Below are 20,007 nucleotides of genomic sequence, written 5' to 3'. Positions count from 1 at the left end.
ACACGTGGCAAAGCCATAGAGAGGGTGAGCTATGGCTATTGCAACTTCTCATAAAATAAATTTCCGGCCAGGTGCAGTGACTCATGCCTATAATCCCAGCACTTTGGGAGGCTGAGGCAGGTGGATCACCTGAGGTCAGGAGTTCAAGCTAACATGGTTAGCTAACATGGTTAAACCCCATCTCTACTAAAAAATACAAAAATTAGCTGGGCATGGTGGTGGGCACCTGTAATTCCAGCTACTTGGGAGGCTGAGGCAGAATTTCTTGAACCTGGGAGGCGGAGGTTACAGTGAGCTGAGACCACTCCATTGCACTCCAGCCTGGGTAACAAGAGCGAAACTCCAACTCAGAAAACAAATTTCCAGACGTGTCCTGGGAAAGACCTACGTGATTCTGTTTTATCTAAGATCTGTATATTATTTATGGAGAATATTGTCTCTATAAACTGCCATAAGCTGGTAAGGAATTTCTGCAGTAGCTTTCTTTTTCACTTTTAAAAATTATAGCCTGTGCCCTTTCTGAGCTCCCTGCACCTAGAAAAGCAGCCCTGTGGGAACTTCATGTCATCAAAGATGAGGGCCAATGCACTTTGTAAAAGGCTGTGTGAATGCCTAACAGTATAACAGATTTCTAGTAACACCATTCTGCTGTGAGTAATGCCCCAGGATGGATCTGGCGATCTGACTTCTTGAACAACTGTCCTGGACCCAGAGAAACAGTATTTATTGTACCTAAGATGGCTTAATTTGCTAGTTTGTCGGTGACTCAGAAGTCACCCTTACACTGATGAAACATAATCTTCTTGGTTTGTGTAACTGCTCCCACTCAAGGCTCTTAGCGTATCAGAGAGGTGTATCTGCCCTGTTGAACTTTGGCATCCAGTGATTCTAAAGGGCTTGAGAGTAAGCCTGAGATGGTATCTCTTTCCCATGTTCAACAAACATGCAGCAAGCCCGTAATGAAAACCACAGCTACCAGTTCAGTAAATCAACAGGCTGAGAAGAGAAATGGTTTGCAGGCCTTTTTTTAACAACACTGACGACATGATCTGCTTAACAGAAACATGTATATATCTGATGGATAATTATGAATAAAACATAGATTTAACCCTAAATAGCTTATGATCTTAATAGGAAGACTAGGCAGAAAATCTTGTCTGTCACTATAAACACAGAGACATAAATAAATGCATCCAACACAGATATCCCCAGTTTGAGCTTAGGTTGATGTTAGTTGTAGTAAACAAACCCAGAGAAGGATTCCAGGAAGAAGTAAGTTTGCATTTCATAAGCCGGAAGGGCTTGGGGCAGGCAGTTGATCAATATCTCCAGGTGTACCTCTCACAACATAAAGCTACCCTCCCTGGAAATAAATAAATAGATTATTTCCTTCCCTGGAAATAATCTATGTGCCTTAGGGAATTTATTTCCAGCCAAGATTAGGAACAAGGGGGCTAAATATCACAAGTTGTTCAGAAATTCAGTTGCTAAATCAATGTGTGGTTTTCCCTTAACCTCCCTGCCATGTTTTTTTGTGATGCATAAAAATAAAAATGTTAAAAGAAGTGGAGAAACTTGCGTTGAAATACTTGTCACCCTCAAAGACCCTGCTGGAGAGCTATATAAAAATCCACAAGGTCATCTTAATACTCCAGTAACTCTTACGCAATTGAGCTGGACTAGAGTCGTTTTACCTTATAGCAAAATCTTTCTGCAAATGCACTGTGGCAATCCCAAGCAGACTTTCATCGAATGTTATGAGGAGCAACTCATTTCTAAAGGTTCCTATTAGAATGTCTTGCATTCTACAGCCTAGAAAGCGTTATATCCAGAATCACATTTAATTAGCACCATGACCCCGTGGAAAAGATACTGATGGTCTCAGAGAGGTGAAGTAACTGTCCAAGAGGGCAGGCCTAAAACCTAGGTCCTCTCACTTCTACTCTGGTGCCAGTGTTTGGATTGTCAGTTGATTTTTTGTTGTTGTTGTTTTTGTTTTGTTTTGCTTTTGAGATGGAGTCTCGCTCTGTCGCCCAGGCTGGAGTGCAATGGTGCGATCTCGGCTCACTGCAACCTCCGCCTCCCGGGTTCAAGCAATTCTCTGCCTCAGCCTCCTGGGTAGCTGGGATTACAGGCGGGTCACCACGCCCGGCTAATTTTTTTGTATTTTTAGTAGAGACAGGGTTTCACCATGTTGGCCAGGATGGTCTTGAATTCCTGACCTTGTGATCCACCCACCTTGGCCTCCCAAAGTGCTGGGATTATAGGCATGAGCCTCCACACCCGGCCTGTCAGTTGGTTTTTAATGTCGTCTTGCTGCTGCTAATGCCATTTGTTCACAAAAGAACATAGGACATCTGCCCAAATAAACATTAGCCAAGAAGGAAATGCCAGCAGTCCTAGACCATGGCCAACCCCACAGCATAAAATGCTGTTTAAACACATTGAACCACACCACGAATGTCCAGTTGGCAACGTTCCAACCGTGGGGAACACAACAGGTCACATGCCCTGGGTTCTGGCAGTCTGCAGACAACAGGAAACTTAAAAGACCTATCGCTTTTCAAATGAGCAACACTAAGCCATAATGTCTAGGTATGCACAGTTGGGTGATACATTATTTTTAAAAACACAGGAAGTGATTACTGTAAAAGGAAAGTGGTGACTTGTTGGGGAAGAGAGGAGACTGATTGGGATAAGGCACATGGAAGGAGGGGGTCTGGGGTGGCTGGCAAAGTTCTGTTGATTGATTCGGGAGTTCTTTAAAAGGGTGCTTACTTTCATTTTTAAGTTCTGGGGCACATGTGCAGGCTGGGCGGGTTTGTTACATAGGTTAAATGTGTGCCATGGTGGTTTGCTGCACCTAAAGGGGTGCTTGCTTTATAACAGTTTGCTAAGTGATATATTTGTGTTGTGAGGTTTCCAGGTTCTTTGCTTTATTTTGCAATAAAAACATGTTTTTAAATGCTGTATAGACCTCAGTGCCTCCACCTCCACCACTTCTTCTGTGGTGTGGGAAGAAAACAAGTGATGTGGTGAGAAAGGGACAGTGCGGGGATAGATGAGATGCCTGTCATTTCCCTTTCAGATGGGTCTCTGTCCCACAAGAGCACTTAAAATTAAGAGCCAACTCTCCTCTCCATTTTTTTTTTTTTTAAGTTGCTTGTGTTCTGGCAGCAGGGGCTATCGGATTTGAGAGTCAAATTGCTGCAGAGAGTCCCCCTGGGAAGGGAGACTCCAGAAAGAGAGGCCTGGCACTTACTGTCTTGTGGGGAAACCGTGCCAACGGTGTTAAATCAGCAAACGATGGCCGAATGGAGTAGGGCCAACAGTCAGGCCTGAGAATATAGAGGCCCCTAAGATTTCAAGTCAGTAGATTTGCAGCGTGATGGCTGCACTTGCTCGCTCTAGCGCCACCTTTGCCTCAGGCGGTTATATGGCTTCTCAATAATTTGTGGTTTCCTCTGCTGCTGGTAAAATGGGTCTTCCCAGGATTATTGGGAATCCATGTTAAAGTGACTGTAGACCCGGAGCAGTGGCTCATGCCTGTAATCCCAGCACTTTGGGAGGCCAAGGAGGGCAGATCACTTGAGGTCAGGAGTTTGAGACCAGTCTGGCCAAAGTGGTGAAACTCCATCTCTACTAAAAATATAAAAATTAGTTGGGTGTGGTGGCAGGAGCCTGTAATCTCAGGTACTCGGGAGGCTGAGGCAGGAGAATCACTTGAACCTGGGAGGCGGAGGTTGCAGTGAGCTGAGATCACACCACTGCACTCCAGCCTGGGTGATAGAGTGAGACTCTGTCTTGAAAAAAAAATTTTAAAAGTGACTGTAGGTTGCTGCTTGGTTTAGTGGTTAGGAGCACAGATTCTGGAAGCAGATTGGCTAAGTTTAAATTCTAGACCCACCATTTGCTGGCTGTGTGACTCTGGGTAAGTTACTTAACCTCTCTGTGACTCAGTTCTACTTTTTAAAAAGGACAACATTAATACCTACTGCCTAAAGATTTTATGATAATCAAATGTTAATATTCACAAAGGACTGAGAACAGTGCCATCCATCTAGAAAGAGCTCTACAAATGTTTAGCAAGTAAAAATATTATTTATTAGCACTCTTTGCAAAATGTTTTATGAGAGGCATCTCACGGATTCATCCCAATGGCTCTTTGAGGCAGAAGCTCTCTTACAAAGGCTAGTATGAGATAAATGATACATATAATTCCATTGACTGGAATCCAGGGGAAATGCAGACTCTTTTTACATTGCTACAACCTTCCTCCCAAACTCCTAGCATCCCACAGCCCATCTTCTGCTGTGTTTATGCAGAAAGTGGGGCCAGAGATTCTGGACAGCCACCTCTAAAGTAGCAGTGCCTTCACTCTGCACTCATTCTGCTACCGCACAGAGGGGCTGAAGGGAGCCAGGATGCAGCCACCCAGCCGGGACACTGAGGTCAGCGTTTGCCACCTTACCTCGTAACTTTTACAAGAGGCCAAACCAAGCAAAGAGGACTGGGGGAAATAGGTGGGGAACAGGGGAGCATCTCTGGAGCCCATCTGTGTGCAGGTCTCATCCTGAGGTTCTGTTTACAAAATTTTAAATATGAAGACTTGATCATGGGTTGAAGCCACACATTTTGTAGACTTGAAAATGAAGGATGAAGGGACTTAACAAAGTCACACAGCTACTTAGGAACAAAGCCAGGGGCAGCCCCCAGACAGCATTTTTTTTTTTTTTTTTTTTTTTAATTGAGACACAGTCTCCCTCTGTCACCCAGGCTGAAGTGGAGCGCAGTGGTGCGATCTCGGCCCATTGCAACCTCCACCCCCTGGGTCCAAGCGATTCACCTGCCTTAGCCTCCCGAGTAGCTGGGACTACAGGCATGTACCACCATACCCAGCTAATTTTTGTATTTTTAGTCAAGACAGGGTTCCACCATGTTGGCCAGCCTGGTCTCAAACTCTTGACCTCAGGTGATCCGCCCGCCTTGGCCTCCCAAACTGCTGGGATTAGAGGCATGAGTCACAGTGCCCAGGCCCCCAGACAGTATTTCTGCGGGTCTATGACAATGGCTGGACACTGAGTCAGGCACGTTAAACACAACATCACTTTAACCCTCCAGCAGTGCTTCTAGGTGGCCGTTACCATCCCCATTTTATAGATGAGGAAATCCAGGCTGTGTAGCTTACCCAAGATTCCACAGGTAGAACATGGCAGGGCTGAGATTTAAAGGTAAGTCTGCCTCATGCCAACGCCCAAGGGTGGGATCCATGTTTCAGTGTCTCAGTTGGAAGCAGATGATAAAATTGCATCAGGCTTCAGCTGCCAGTGTTGACCCATTGCCTCATGGTTGCAGTAGATTGACTGATCCATTTCCCTCATTCACTGGTTCACTCCTCTTCCTCCCCAGGGCCACAGGTACCCACTTACAGGTTGTGGTGGTCTATTGCTATGACACAATGATGTCAGCACCATTTTAAATGTATCCCAGGAACACAGTGGTGACTCTGAATCATGAGCCCTGACTTGAAATTATACAAAGCTGACTTTCAGATTGCACAAGATTTTGATTCTTACAGTCATCCTTACTGAATTCTGAGTAACAGTCACAGGGGAATTGTAGTAGGGATCTCTAGAGGGACAGAACTAATGGGGCAGCTGTATATATGAAAGGGAGTTTACTAAGGAGAACTGACTCACATGATCACAAAGTGTCAAAGAATTTGTGGACACGTTTTACAGCCACCACAGTCACTATTGCCCAGTTGAGGTCAGCTCCGGGTGTGCAGGGGAACCGTCAGCCACATTCTCGGTCCCGACTCCCAAAGCTGAGAGTTCTTTAAGGGCAGGGACCATGTCTTGGTCACCACTGTAGCCATAGAACCAAGCACAGGACCTGTACATAGTAGGTGTTCAATAAATGTTTGAGACATAAAATAGGTAATTAACAAATGAGAGTATGAAATAAGTAGATCCTATTAATTATGATAATAATGAGTTCTAGTGATATGTAGGCCATCTGGAGCTTATCTAAGCTCACCTACTAACTAGCTGAGTAACGTCGTGCAAGTTGTTTGCCCTAGAAGGCCTCTAGGTTTAGAAAGAGGCTCTTTATGGTTTCTCTGAGCTCTAACTAGCTCTAGTAAAAAGTATATACATATGTCTCATGAAAAGGCTTTGCAGCTTCTACCACCAAGACAAATGCTGAGGCTCTCCCCTGCCATTGCTTCCTGACCGAGGCTTCCTCTTCTCCTTGCAGATTGCGCTGCTCCCCAACAATGCAGCTGACTTGGGCAAGTATATCACCGGTGACAAGGTGCTGGCCTCAAACGCCTACCTTCCTGGACCTCCTGGCCTGCCGGGGGGCCAGGGCCCACCCGGTGAGTGTAGAGGAGGGCACAGGAGGGTGATCACCATCAGAAAAAGCCTTCCAAAAGCTCACATTTCCTGGGGGCTGGACAGTGTTCTCCAGCTTCCATCGAGGAGAAACGAGGCAGGTGTCCATAGGGCTGCCACACACCCAGGCAATGACAGGACCTTGGGAAATAGCCCCTCAAGCCTGAGAAACCCTCATAGCCAATAGCAATTTGGGAGAAAAAGGTCATTGTCCTGGGATTGGATAAGATTCCTAAAGATCATTTTAAGTTAAAAAAAAAAAAAGAAAACTATCTTAAACTTTTTTCTGGAAAAATGTTAACATATACAAAAATGGAACAGTATTATGAAGCCCCCCTGCTCGGGGCTCCTCGCCCAATTCTAACAACTCAGAGCCAGCCTCTTCCTGCTACTCCCCAGTCTTCCTTCTACCTTCCCTTATTTGTTCGCATATTTATACCTATATTTATTTTTATACCTAGCTGTACATTTTTCCAAGTCGACTGTATTGACATACAGGTGATATATAATGTACTCGTTTAAATTACAGTTTGAGTTTTAACAAATGTATTTACCCATCTAACTCCTATCCTACATTTCAAGATATAGAACATTTCTATCACCCTAGAAATCTCCCTTGTGTCCATGTGCATGTGTCCGCTTCCCCAACCCCTGGTCTAGGCAGACACTGAACTGCTTTCTTTCACTGTGGTCTCACCTGTTCTAGAACTCCATATCACTGGAATCTTTTAATTTATATATATATATGTTCTTGTGAATGTATACTTTCAGCTTCTTTCATTCAGTATGCTGTTCCTGAAGATTCACACTTATTAATTGGGTGAAAATCCCAAACATCCTATCATTTCATCAGGAAATATACAATGAGAACTTAAAAAAGTAGTTCCAAGTTATTTTATATTTTGAGTACCTCCACAGATAGAGCAATGGATTTTTTTCTCCACACTGGTAAGGGAAATGACATTAATGTTGGCAAATGATTCTAAACCTTTGAGTGCCTTATCCCTGGCTATCATTGCTTAGCAGTGTGCTAGGTGTTATGAATGACCTCTTGACATCCGAATTGGGAAGACCAGACATATAGAGCCAATGCAAATAAATAAAACAGTATCCACATGCCCTCCAGGTAAGTGCACAGATGCTTCCTGCTGTGGGAGCTGGTAGGGAGTGAGCACTGTAGCCTGCAATGGTCAGCGGCATTTAGGTTTGATCTGGACGTGGGAGACTGGTAGAAATTGCCCAGAGAAGAAGGACACAGGTGGATTTTCAGTTGGAAAGTCAGCAAGAACAAAAGGTCAGAGTTCTTCACAGAGGGTCGGTGTGTTTCCTCTCCATTTATGTCTTGAACTCTTCAAACACAAACCTGGATCTCAGTCCGTCCAGAGAATAAGATGGTTCAGGATTTGGTTTTTCTTCGTTCATTCCCTTGGCCTGAGGTACTCTGGGTCATGGTGGAGTTTTCTCCAGCAAATGCTTCACACAGGCACCCTCTGGCTGCTTCTAAACAGACTGGCGTCTCTCCTTATAAACTGCTTCCTAGCACGGTGCTGTCCACCCTCCTCTAAGAGAATGCTCTTGCTTTGCTTCTCTGGAGGAAGTCAACTCCAGGCTCTAGATCACTAGAACAAAACCAACTGTAGGAGCAGGGGAGCCACTGGCTGTCTTGCTTAATAAATGCCTTGCAAGCTTGCTACTCCAATGCTGCCATCTGGCTTACAACATGGTTTGAGCTGTCCAGGGTCCTTGATGGAGCAGAGAGTGATTGAGGATGAATAAGCTTTTGCAACATACCCAGCCTTTGAATGGGGACATTCCAAACCCATTTCCTTCTCTCTCTTAACTTTCAGTGTTTGTGGTACCCACCGTTGAGACTTAGTAAGGAAGCTAGAAAGCTAATAGGCTTTCTCTCACCCTTAAATTAAAGTCCAGTTCCGAGGTCTGTGGTGAATCAGACTGGAGCACCAATACAGGAAACTACTCTGGGTTGGAATCTGTTTAGCTTTGGTGGTAAGGGGGCGGCTGCTGCTTTCTGGCCTCCACTGCCATATATAAGGTGCTGCCATTTGTACATCAAAGGCCCACATTTCAAAGGCGCTTGACATACTATGATCTCTGAAGTGTACTGACTATGTAAATCTAGCTGAGATATCTCTAGCCTCTTTTATGTGCTACTGGAGGTAAAATATTTAGTAAAAGGAGAGATCTGGCACCCTTTCCAAACTCATTGTAGATATACCTGGAACCAGTATTAAGAGTAGGGGTATGAGACATGTTTGGATGGAACACTGCTTTAAACTTTGGCTTAATTATTCTGTGTACTAAAAAAGACTTATCTAAATATGAAAAGTCTAAAGTATCTGTTTCTTTGTTTCATGTGCTGGAGTCTGAATGTCATTCCATCTTGTCACTGCTCTGTCAATACTAGGCGTTAGGTATGGTCAAAAAGTAATTACTATGTGCATTTAAAAGAACAATTATGAGACAAGTATAGCATAGCAATCTTGTCAGTCTCTTCAATGCAATCACTTAATAAAAAACATTTACTAAGCAGCCTACTATGTATCCAGGACTATCTGAGGATATGCTAATAAATAAGACACAATTCAAGCTCTCACAGAGCTGATGATCTAAAATGGGTTAAAACACAATGTCCTTCTGCATGCAGAAGAATGAGGTTGGACCCTTACCTTACACCATCTACAAAAATTAACTCAAAATGGATTAAAGAGTGAAATGGAAGACCCTAAAACTATGAAAATCCTAGAAGAAAACATAGATGAAAGCTTTATGACATTGGATTTGGTGACTGTTTCTTGGATATGACCCCAAAAGCATAGGCAGCAAAAGCAGTAGATAAATGGGACTACATCAAATTTAAATTTCTGTGTCTCAAAGTGAAAATCAACAGGGCAAAAACAACCTACAGGATGGAAGAAAATAATTGTAAATCATATATCTGATAAGGGGTTAATATCTAGGATATATAAGAACTTCAATATTCAACAAAAAAAGCAACTGATTTAAAAAGATGGGAAAAGGACTTGAATAGACATTTCTCCAAAGAAGATATACAAATGGCCAAAACCCATATTAAAAGATACTCAACATCACTGATCATTAGAGCATTGCAAACCAAAACCACAGTGAGATACCACCCCACACCCATTAGGATGGCCACTATTTTTGAAAAAATACAAGCTAGGGAGACCCTGTCTAATTAAAAGAAAATTTAAGCTAGCCAGGCTATAGTCCCAGCTACTCAGAAGGCTGAGGTGTAAAAGATGGCTTAAGCCCAGGAGGTCGAGGCCACAGTGAGCCATGAACATAACACTGCATTTCCAGTCTGTGTGACAGAGCAAGACCCCATCTCAAAAAAAGGGGGAAAAAAAAACCCAAGAAAATAAATATTGACAAGGATATGGAAAAATTGGAACCCTGTGCACTGTTGATGTGAATGTAAAATGGTTCAGTCACTGTGGAAAAGAGTGTGGAGATTCCTCAAAAAATTAAACATATCAGGAGGCTTAAGCAGGAGGATCACATGGGCTCAGGAGTTCGAGGCCAGCCTAGGCAACAGAAACCCTAACTCAAAAAATATCTATATCTATAACTATATCTATAAATGAGATCCAGAAATCCCACTCCTGGGTATATACCCCAAAGAATTAAAAGCAGGATCTTGAAGAGATGCTCGCACACCCATCTTCAGAGCAGCACTTTTCACAATAGCCAAGAGGCTGAAACAACCCAAGTGTCCAACTATAGATAAGATGGAAAAACAAAATGTGACATACACATACAATGGAATATTATTCAGCCTTTAAAAAGATGGAAATTTTGACATAGGCTACAATATAGATGAATCTTAAGGATATTAGGTTAAGTGAAATAAGCTGGTCAAAAAATGACACATTAATTATATAAGGTATCTAAAATAATTAAATTCATAGAAACAGAATAGTGGTTACCAGGGGCTGAGCAGAGTGGAAAATGGGGACTTATTCAGTGGTCTAGAGTTTCCATTTTACAAGATGAGAAAGTTACAGAGATCTGTTGCACAACAATGGGAATGTACTTAACATTACTAAACACTACATTTAAAAAATAGTTAAGATGGGCTGGGGGCCGTGGCTCACGCCTGTAATCCCAGCACTTTGGGGAGGCTAAGGTGGGCAGATCACTTGAGTTCAGGAGTTCAAGACCAGCATGGCCAACATGGTGAAACCCCGTCTCTACTGAAAATACAAAAAATTAGCCAGAGGTGGTGGTGGGCACCTGTAATCCCAGCTACTTGGGAGGCTGAGGCAGGAGAATTGCTTGAACCGGAGAGATGGAGGTTACAATGAGATAAGATCGCGCCACTGCACTCCAGCCTGGGTGACAGAGCAAGACTCCATCTCAAAAAAAAAAAAGTTGACAAATTTTGTGTTGTGTATTTTTTATCACAAGTTTTTAAAAATGCTCGCCAGGTCCCCACTGTCTCTTCCATCATCCCCCCGGCTGATGTTCAAGGCCAAAGCAGAGGTGAACATGCTGATGTCTGCACCCAGGTGCTGCCCCAGAGTTCACATAACCACGGCCCTTGAGCCAGCAAGATATCCCCTCGAGCCCCCGGTGTGGGCAGACATGCTGTGTTCCACACACAAGTGGGGAAATGCCGCAAACCCAACCCAATACAAAGTGGCTGTTTACAACTCTGTCTGCTGTGGGTCAACGTAGACGACGCCTAAAGGCCTCTTCCCCATCAGCTTCCATAATAGGGTGGTATGACCATATTTTGGCACACATGCAAGCAACTATTATCAGACAGGCATGAGAACAGATGACTTGTTGTTAAACTCGGTATAGTCTCAGTGCTGTGTCGATACAAGCCTCTGAAAAGAATTAAAAAACAAAACTAAACCTCTCAACCTCTACAGAGATGGGCAGGTCGCATGGATACGTAGAAGGGAGCTGGGCAGGAGCAGTCGGAAGCAAGGGAACGGAACCAAACGGAGAGCACTCACCCCACGTAAAGGGGCAGCCCCTACTGAGAACTCCAGTTGGTTAGTTGTGCTGCTGATGGAATTGTGGTTTTTGTGCTTCCTGTTTCAAACCAGAGCCAGGAACCCAGATTTTTATATGAAATCTCCCAATTTTTATTTTTTTTAATTTATTTATTTATTTATTTTTGAGATGGAGTCTTACTCTGTTGCCTAGGCTGGAATGCAGTGGCACAATCTCGGCTCACTGCAAACTCCGCCTCCCAGATTCAGGAAATTCTCCTGCCTCAGCCTCCCAAGCAGCTAGGATTACAGGCACTTGCCACCAAGCCCAGCTAATTTTTGTATTTTTAGTAGAGATGGGGTTTACACCATGTTGGCCAGGCTGGTCTCAAACTCCTGACCTCAAGTGATCTGCCTACCTCAGCCTCTCAAAGTGCTGGGATTACAGACATGCGCCACCACACCTGGCCCCAATTTTTAAATGTTAAGAATGCTCAGAAGAAAATGATATGCATAAACAGAAAACACATGTGCAGTGCATGAATGTATTTAACACGCATAAATTATACTATAGATATACTGCAAGCATGTACAATGAAGTAAGCAGTTAATTCTTACTTTCAGAGGCCTGTATCGACACAGCGCTGAGACTATACTGAGTTTAACAACAAGTCATCTATTTTTGTGCCTGTCTGAGGATAGTTGTTGGTACGACGGGGGGGATGTTAAAATGTTTTTGGAGATAGGTGATCTGTGGTGATGGAGACAAGGCACAAAAGGAGAGAATAGTGTGAGCTGGATTGTGTGCCATGGCATGGTTTATTCAGGGAGGATGGGACTGTGGGGCGATTAGGAAAGAGGCAATTGTGGGAAAAAGGCTGGCAAGAAGGACAAGCATGAACAAGGATACTATGCTGAGGAGTTGGAGCTTTATTCTCTACGCAGAGGGGAGCCGCTGTAGGGTGTTCTTTTTCTCCTTGGACTCCAGTTACACTTATTTTAGATGGTTCGATATTATCTCACCTCTTTTGGATGCTTCATTTTATTTTCCTCTTTGTGATTCTCTTTGAGTAACTATTGACTTATCTTTAAGTTCACTGAGTCTTTGCTCAGCTGCGAGCAGTCTGCTGATGAGTTTATATCGTTTTCATATATGATGTTGTATATGATATTTCCATTTGACTTTTTTCCTTTAATTTCCATCTCTCTGCTAAAATCCCTCATCTGTTCAGAGAAGCTGTTTATCTTTTCCACCAGCCCCTTTCACATACTGTTATTTTAAAGCCCATATCTCATTATTCCGACATCTGGGTCCCCTCTGAGGCTTGTCCTGCTGATTGTTCTATCACTTCTATCACTTGACAATGGGTTTTTTGTTTTGAATTTTTTTTATTTTATTTTTATTTTTGAGATGGAGTCTCACTCTGTCACCCAGGCTGTAGTGCAATGGTGCAATCTTGGCCCACTGCAACTTCTGCTTCCCAGGTTCAAGCAATTCTCCTGCCTCAGCTTCCCGAGTAGCTGGGATTACAGGCACCCACCATCACATCTTGCTGATTTTTGTATTTTCAGTAGAGATGAGGTTTCACCATGTTGCCCAGGCTGGTCTCGAACTCCTGACCTCAGGTAATCCATCCGCCTAAGCCTCCCAAAGTGCAGGGATTACAGCATGAGCCCCTGTGCCCAGCCCTTTTTTCTATGTGCCTGAAAGTTTTGGATTGAATGCCAGACATCATTTGCAGAGAAACAGTAGAGGCTGAGGTATGTAGTTATCACTCCTGGAGATGGATACCCTCTTCTTTTGTCAGGCCACTGCCATGGGAAGTGAAGTCAGCCTACTGAATAACAGCTGGGTTTTGGCCTTATTGTCCCTACATTTACTTTGTGTTCCACAGTCTTCAAATAATTCCTCCAGTGGTAGGATGCTGTTACCTTATGCTTAGTGGATGCCTAGGTTACCAGTGGATTTTTCTCAGTGTGTATACTCTGAGCTTTCTGCAGCCTCTACACACACATACCTGTGCCACAGGGGGGTTCTCTCCCCACACTGTTGCCCTTCCACCAGTGGTAGATTGCTATTACTTCATGCTAGAGTTGTGGGGCAAGGGGACATTTTCAGTTCTCGTGCTCCAGCTGCAATCCTAAGCATGACCTATGCTTCTGGGCCTTGGGGTGAGATGATCTTCCCCACACCCCCCGACTCATCCCCCAGCATGCCTTCTATCCCTGGCAAATCTTGGCCAGATGAACATTTCCTACCCCTCACTAAGAAGTCAGGGATATTTCTCTGGGGCCTGCAAGAAAGAGTGAGTTTGCTGACCCACCCAGTGCCTTGAGACATCTGCACCAAAAGAGTGAAAGTAGGTGGGTTACATAGTAAGACTTGTTTTAGATATGTCATCCCTATAGAAATGTCAAAAATGGGCGAGGGATAGACAAGGCTGCTGGGGGGCGGAGAGACTAGCAATGAGGCAAGAGTCAAGGCAAATATAAGGAAGGCCTAACAGATTTGTTTTAGTACTATGTGGGAAGTACTATACTAAGTGGTGTGTGTATATCTGAAATCTCATTGAATACAACTACTCCATAAGGAAGATTTTTATTAGCCCAGCTTTACAGACGAGATGAGAAAGTAAAGCTCAGATAGCTCGGGCAACTTGTCAGATTCAAACCCAAGTCTCCCTGATGCTAAAACCTGTCTCTTAACTGCTGTCCTGCCGCGATCACCACTTCTCTGCTGTGGTGGCCACTGTCGGCTGTGATCCAGTGCAGAGAAGGGAGCAGACAGCTGTGAGATGTTAAAGAAGTAAAATGCACAGGAGCTGGCCACTGATTCAAAAACGAGGTTGCAGAAATGGGGAAATATAGAGGAAGACTCTCCAGGTTTTGGCTTGAGTGGATGGGTGACTGGCGGTCTGTGAAAAGAGAGGAAGTTGGGGAAGCTGCTTTTGACCATATCAAGTTTAAAATGCCCGTGGGACATCCTGATGCAGATGTCAGAAGGCAAAGGCAGAGAGAGTACAAAGAGAAATGACTGCAGGGGCCCGGGACTCTTGTTAGCCAGGGCCCTTCGTCCTTCTCATGTGCTGTGAGCTAATGAGGTGTTCTTTGATTACAGGCTCACCAGGACCAAAGGGAAGCCCAGGCTTCCCCGGTATGCCAGGCCCTCCTGGGCAGCCCGGTCCACGGGGCTCAATGGGACCCATGGGACCATCTCCTGATCTGTCCCACATTAAACAAGGCCGGAGGGGCCCTGTGGTCAGTATCTTATCAGAGATCCACTTCCTGTTTGGGGGAAAATGTGTTTTTGTCCCATGCTTTTCCCTGTGGTTAAACCAGATCCTTTTGTATTGTAGGGTCCACCAGGTGCACCAGGAAGAGATGGTTCTAAGGTAAGCCTTATGAGTGGTCCTCACAAGCTAAAGGTCTCTCACGTTCGATTTTGTTTTGTTTTGTTTTTTTGAGATGGTCTTGCTCTGTCACCCAGGCTGGAGTGCAATGGCACAATCTTGGCTCGTTACAACCTCTGCCTCTCGGGCTCAAGCCCGATTCTCCTGCCTCAGCCTCCCAAATAGCTGGGACCACAGGCATGCACCACCACTCCCGGCTAATTTTTGGATTTTTTAGTAGAGATGGGGTTTCACCGTATTACCCAGACTGGCCTTAAATTCCTGAGCTCAGGTGATCTGCCCGTCTCGGCCTCCCAAAGTGCTGGTATGACAGGCGTGAGGCACCGCTCCTGGCCTGAAGGTCTCTCACTTTCTACCTCTTGCACTGACATCAAGGAAAGCTCACCAGTTACTGTTTACCATCCCCATTTTGCATGCAGCAAAAGTGAGACACAGATACCAGATATAACTTTTTCCCCAAAGCTGGGAACAAAATCTGAAAAGCCATTTTCTTAAATTCCGAGACCAACCCCAAAGACAAAAACAACCACCACAACCACAACCAGTCATAGGAAAAATGACCCCTATAAATTTTAAATGAGCCTCTGCATTGTGATACTCACATGTGTTTTTCTCTTTAACCAGTGTTGCTTTACAGGATAGCGTTTTGTGTGTTTCCATTTCTGTGAGATTTTCAAGTCAGGAACAGGAGATGCTCCATTCTTTCTGCAAGCAGGGTGGTTCCCCTCTGAGAGCCGCCTTCTCTTTTTTGCCTCACAAAGAAGTCAGTGTGAGATATTTCAGAAAGTTTGTTACTGCACATGCTGCTGGGAAATACGAACATTCCTCTTGCCAGGAAGGTTTGAAAATATATGGGCTCAAGGGAAATCAGAATGAGAAACACTTGACCCAAGCAATCTTGTTCAAATCAGTGGTCCCGTGAGTCCAGCTCAGTTTTACATATGTTTTCTATAGAAAATATTTGTTGTTTTGTGCAGGGAAGTGGTTATGGTGGGTGTATAAATAGAGACTATTGTTGTGGTATCCATGTGCTCTAGAAAGCTAACCCTGGCCTTTCTGTTTTTAGGGGGAGAGAGGAGCGCCTGGGCCCAGAGGGTCTCCAGTAAGTAGCATTCTGTGTCCTGCTTCCCCAGGGGAACATTCTCAGGGATGCAGCTCTGATGAGCCTATAGGTCGGTCTAGTAGCAAAGGCCCGCCCCTTCCTGATGCCACTCAGCCCACCTGAGCAGAACTCTGTGGTTAGGAAGGCAGTCATAGAAGACCTTAGCTGCTAGTTTGGATTTATTTTTCAAACTTGTTTTCTGTTGTTGTTTTTTTCTTTTATCATGGCTAATCTTCATTTAAAATGTCTTTCCTAAAGCTCAAAACCCTACTATGCCATGAGTCTGTTTCCAAGTATTATCATAAAACATTTGAAAGGTCTAGGAAAGAAATCTATGGGTTTAAATCATAACTCTGCATACTTGAGAATTTAGCCACTGCTACAACCCTAGCCGATCAGATGGCCATCTCCTCTTAAAAAGCGCAAAAGCATGCAGGGCTGTTTAGGATCTGAGAAGAAATTAGCTGCATATATGCATAGTGTCTGGGAGATTAAAAATGAGAAATAGTAGTATTCAGAAGTGTAGAAAATTCAAACCACTTCACTGCTTCTGAAGAAGTCTCATTTCTGAAATCCAAAAGCTGTGGCCACAGAGGTGGAAGTCGTGGGTTTCCATCTCAACTCTTCTACCTGCTAGCTTTCTGACCACGGCACATCACTGAGGGTCTCTGGGCATTCATTCCCCCACCTGTGCAGTGGCAATAGTGGAATCTGACCTGCCATCCCTCAAGTGGCTATTGTGAGGGTCAAATGATATGAAAATCCTATGCCTGTCTTAGTGCTTTACAGTGTAAGCTCTGCTTCCATAGTGCCCGCTGCTGCTGCAGCAGTTGTGGGAAGTGATAACAATTTTACTACAAACTTCTGACAAGCCCAGAACATGCGTGTTTATGCATTTCTTTTTTACCATGCCCCACACAGCACTCTATAAAATTAAGGCTTAGTAAATACTATATGATGATAAAGGATACTCAAGACATAGAAAAATTAGGAAGCTTTTGTTTGGACCTTTCCTAGATGATAAGTAGTTGACGTCTTTACAACATCCTCTCAACTTCATTTAGTTTGTGCTTATAGTCGGCCATCTTATAAACATTTTAATAATTTTGAGACAGGGTCTCACTCTGTCACCCAGGCTGGAGTGCAGAGGCACAATCTCGGCTCACTGCAGCCTCGACCTTCTGGGCTCAAGCGATCATCCACCTTAACCTCCCAAGTAGCTGGGTCCACAGGTGCCCACCACCACACCTGGCTACATTTTTGTTATGTTTTTTGTAGAGACAGGGTTTCACCATGTTGTCCAGGTTGGTCTTGAACTCCTGGGCTCAAGCTATCTGTCCACCTTGGCCTCCCAAAGTGTTAGGATTACAGGCGTGAGCCACCACTCCTGGCCCAGATGACGTTTTGAATACATATTATACTCAAAGTGCTTTACCTGCATTTACTTATTTAAATCCTCACTTATGAACCCTATAAAACCCTATGAAATTGGGACTATTATTATCCCCAGTTTACAGATGTGGAAACTGAACCACAAGAAATTAAGACCACACAATTAGTAAGCAGCAGAGATGAGATTCAAACCCAACAGAACCCCAGTCTCTTAACCACTGCTCTGCTGCCTTCATAAGCATCTTCCAGACTGCTTTGGAAAGTGACTTAGGAGAGTTGTCTTATATTATTTCCTCTACTGCATTTGATAAAGCCTAGAGTTAGGAGGGAGGAAAGGTGAATACGTCACCAAAGCTCATCTGAGAAGTGAGAGAATTAGAAAACAATGTGGAGGACCCCCAGGCTCCTGTAGCAGTCCTCACATTGACTCCATTTGGGGCACAGTTATTGAGAAAGTAGTTGCCAACAAGCAGCGGGTCAAGTCATGGAGCCCCGGAGGCTGTTGCTGTCTGTCGTATTCTAGCTTTGATTCCTCCCATGTACACAGGGACCCCCTGGTTCTTTCGACTTCCTGCTACTTATGCTGGCTGACATCCGCAATGACATCACCGAGCTGCAGGAAAAGGTGTTCGGGCACCGGACTCACTCTTCAGCAGAGGAGTTCCCTTTACCTCAGGAATTTCCCAGCTACCCAGAAGCCATAGACCTGGGCTCTGGAGACGACCACGCAAGAAGAACTGAGACAAGAGACTTGAGAGCCCCCAGAGACTTCTATCCATAGCACATCCCAACACCGTCATGCCAAAGGAAGAGAAAGATCGACTCACCTGCAGTTAAACCATCTAAAGAGAAAAAAACACCACTGGAGACCTAGAAAACATACATTTTTCTCTTCTCTTCTCCTGACATCTCTCTATTCCTCTTCCAGATACAATACTATTTTCAGAGTCCCCTCCTAGGCCTGCAGACACATGGGAGTGAATGATTGATTTACCTGCTTCTTACTAAGAGTTCATTGGAGTGGTTTGCATTGTAACTTTTCATTTACATCCTATTTTTCCAGGAACTTTGGATTTAAGTACTCTCACAGTGTTTTAAATCATAAATTCTTCAAGTTAAATTTGGCAGAGTATCAAAAGGGAAAATGGCAAAGTGAGCTCTAAGAAAATGTGAGGCTACTCTAAGATGTGTATTCAGAATAGACCGTAACTCCTCTAGTATCAAAATTAGGGCTCTTCAGTTAAAAAGGGGTGGAGAGGACAAACGTGTAGATGTACTTTGGTGGAGAATTCTTTTTCCTTGTGCTTCCAGTAGATTTTAAATATTGTATGCCCTTGTCAAACATTTCCCAAATTCATTTAAAGAGAGGAGAGAACTGAATGACATTTAGAGAAGATAGAAAAGAATTGCAGTCATATATTTACTGTTACATAGATTGCCACATTCTAAAATTCAAATATGGTGCTTAAGGTTTCATGCCATGCTTATCTGTAAGTATCCTATTTAGGGAAGAAGATTAAATCCTCTTTTCAAAAAACAAAGTGAAATGCCTGGATTCACATTAAAACAGTGGGCTCTGGTTTGCTAGAATATTTTAAAGCTGTTTAATCAAGAGTGGAGCCTACTGTATACATCACAGATTATTTGTTCAATAAAGTGGCTGACCTTAGAGAGAGGCACAGAATTCCTGGTTCTGAGCAGGTGCCCAGAAGTTGCCATTAGGTGCCATGATCCAGGCTGAACCAATACACAGTGGGGCTGAAGGCCGCAAGGAAGTTGCTGGCTTGGGTTGACCTCACTAACGCCATCAGCAGCAGTAGGTAAATTTGCTCTCCTTGGGTGTTACAAGTTTTTGTCTGGAGCCAACCAAGCTTGCCACCAACATATTGAGAATAATACACTATTGAAAGTTATCTTGGATGGGGAGAAAAAAAAACAGTAGTTTTCCTTGTTTGCAAAAACTTCCTTCCTATTCCCATTTTTTCCTTCTTTAATTTAGTCCAAGTTCCAGTTCTTTCAGGCATTCTCTTTGATTTCTTTTCCCCTGCATGTGAGAAGCAGTTCAGAAAAGGGTCTATTTCTCCACCTCCTAGTGAGTTAGAGTGTTTTCTCAGAGCACCTCTGGGTCCCAAAGGGAAGCATGTTCCTGCCAAGGTTTGTTGTGCATTCAGAAGCACCAGGAGCAAGAGACCAGAAGGATGATCTGCTCCTTTGTAACGTTGTTGAGGGCCCTCTTGGTTCCAATGAGCAGCTTATAAGTTACTCACAGTCCACTTTCTCATTGGACACACAAAGTGGCTGTTCATCTGCCTTTGCGGGAGACTTTCACTCTTATATTGAGCTTCACAAATGATCGTTCTCACACTTATATGCGCTCATGTTGGAATTTCCCATCCTGCCACGTCCTTTCCTATTTCTTTTTGGCTTTTTTGCCTCCACCTTTCAGCCCACATCATTTAACTCCACTACTGTGAAAGCTTGCTTAAAGAAAATCCCTCTTGGCTGGGCATGGTGGCCCACGCCTCTAATCCCAGCCCTTTGGGAGGCTGAGGCGGGCAGATCACAAGGTCAGGAGTTCGAGACCAGCCTGACCAACATGGTGAATCCCCGTCTCTACTAAAAATACAAAAATTAGCTGGGCGTGGTGGTGCATGCCTGTAATCCCAGCTACTCAGGAGGCTGAGGCAGGAGAATTGCTTTAACCCGGGGGCAGAGCCAAGATT

General features: G+C 44.1%; 1 protein-coding gene across 1 annotated transcript in view; it reads left to right on the top strand.

The window, feature by feature from the left end:
* Positions 1 to 19,693, top strand: part of CCBE1 (collagen and calcium binding EGF domains 1) — a 256,629-nt gene extending 236,936 nt beyond the window's left edge. The window contains exons 7-11 of the mRNA XM_025365665.1: positions 6,259 to 6,379; positions 14,499 to 14,638; positions 14,737 to 14,772; positions 15,857 to 15,892; positions 17,832 to 19,693. Of these exons, the coding sequence (XP_025221450.1) occupies positions 6,259 to 6,379; positions 14,499 to 14,638; positions 14,737 to 14,772; positions 15,857 to 15,892; positions 17,832 to 18,065 (567 nt within the window). The 3' untranslated portion in view covers positions 18,066 to 19,693. The remainder of the gene's footprint in view (positions 1 to 6,258; positions 6,380 to 14,498; positions 14,639 to 14,736; positions 14,773 to 15,856; positions 15,893 to 17,831) is intronic.
* The last annotated feature ends 314 nt before the right edge of the window (positions 19,694 to 20,007 follow it).

This window comes from Theropithecus gelada, chromosome 18 (assembly GCF_003255815.1).
Source record: "Theropithecus gelada isolate Dixy chromosome 18, Tgel_1.0, whole genome shotgun sequence".
Lineage (NCBI taxonomy): Eukaryota > Metazoa > Chordata > Mammalia > Primates > Cercopithecidae > Theropithecus > Theropithecus gelada.
This window is presented reverse-complemented; position numbering and strand designations above follow the sequence as displayed.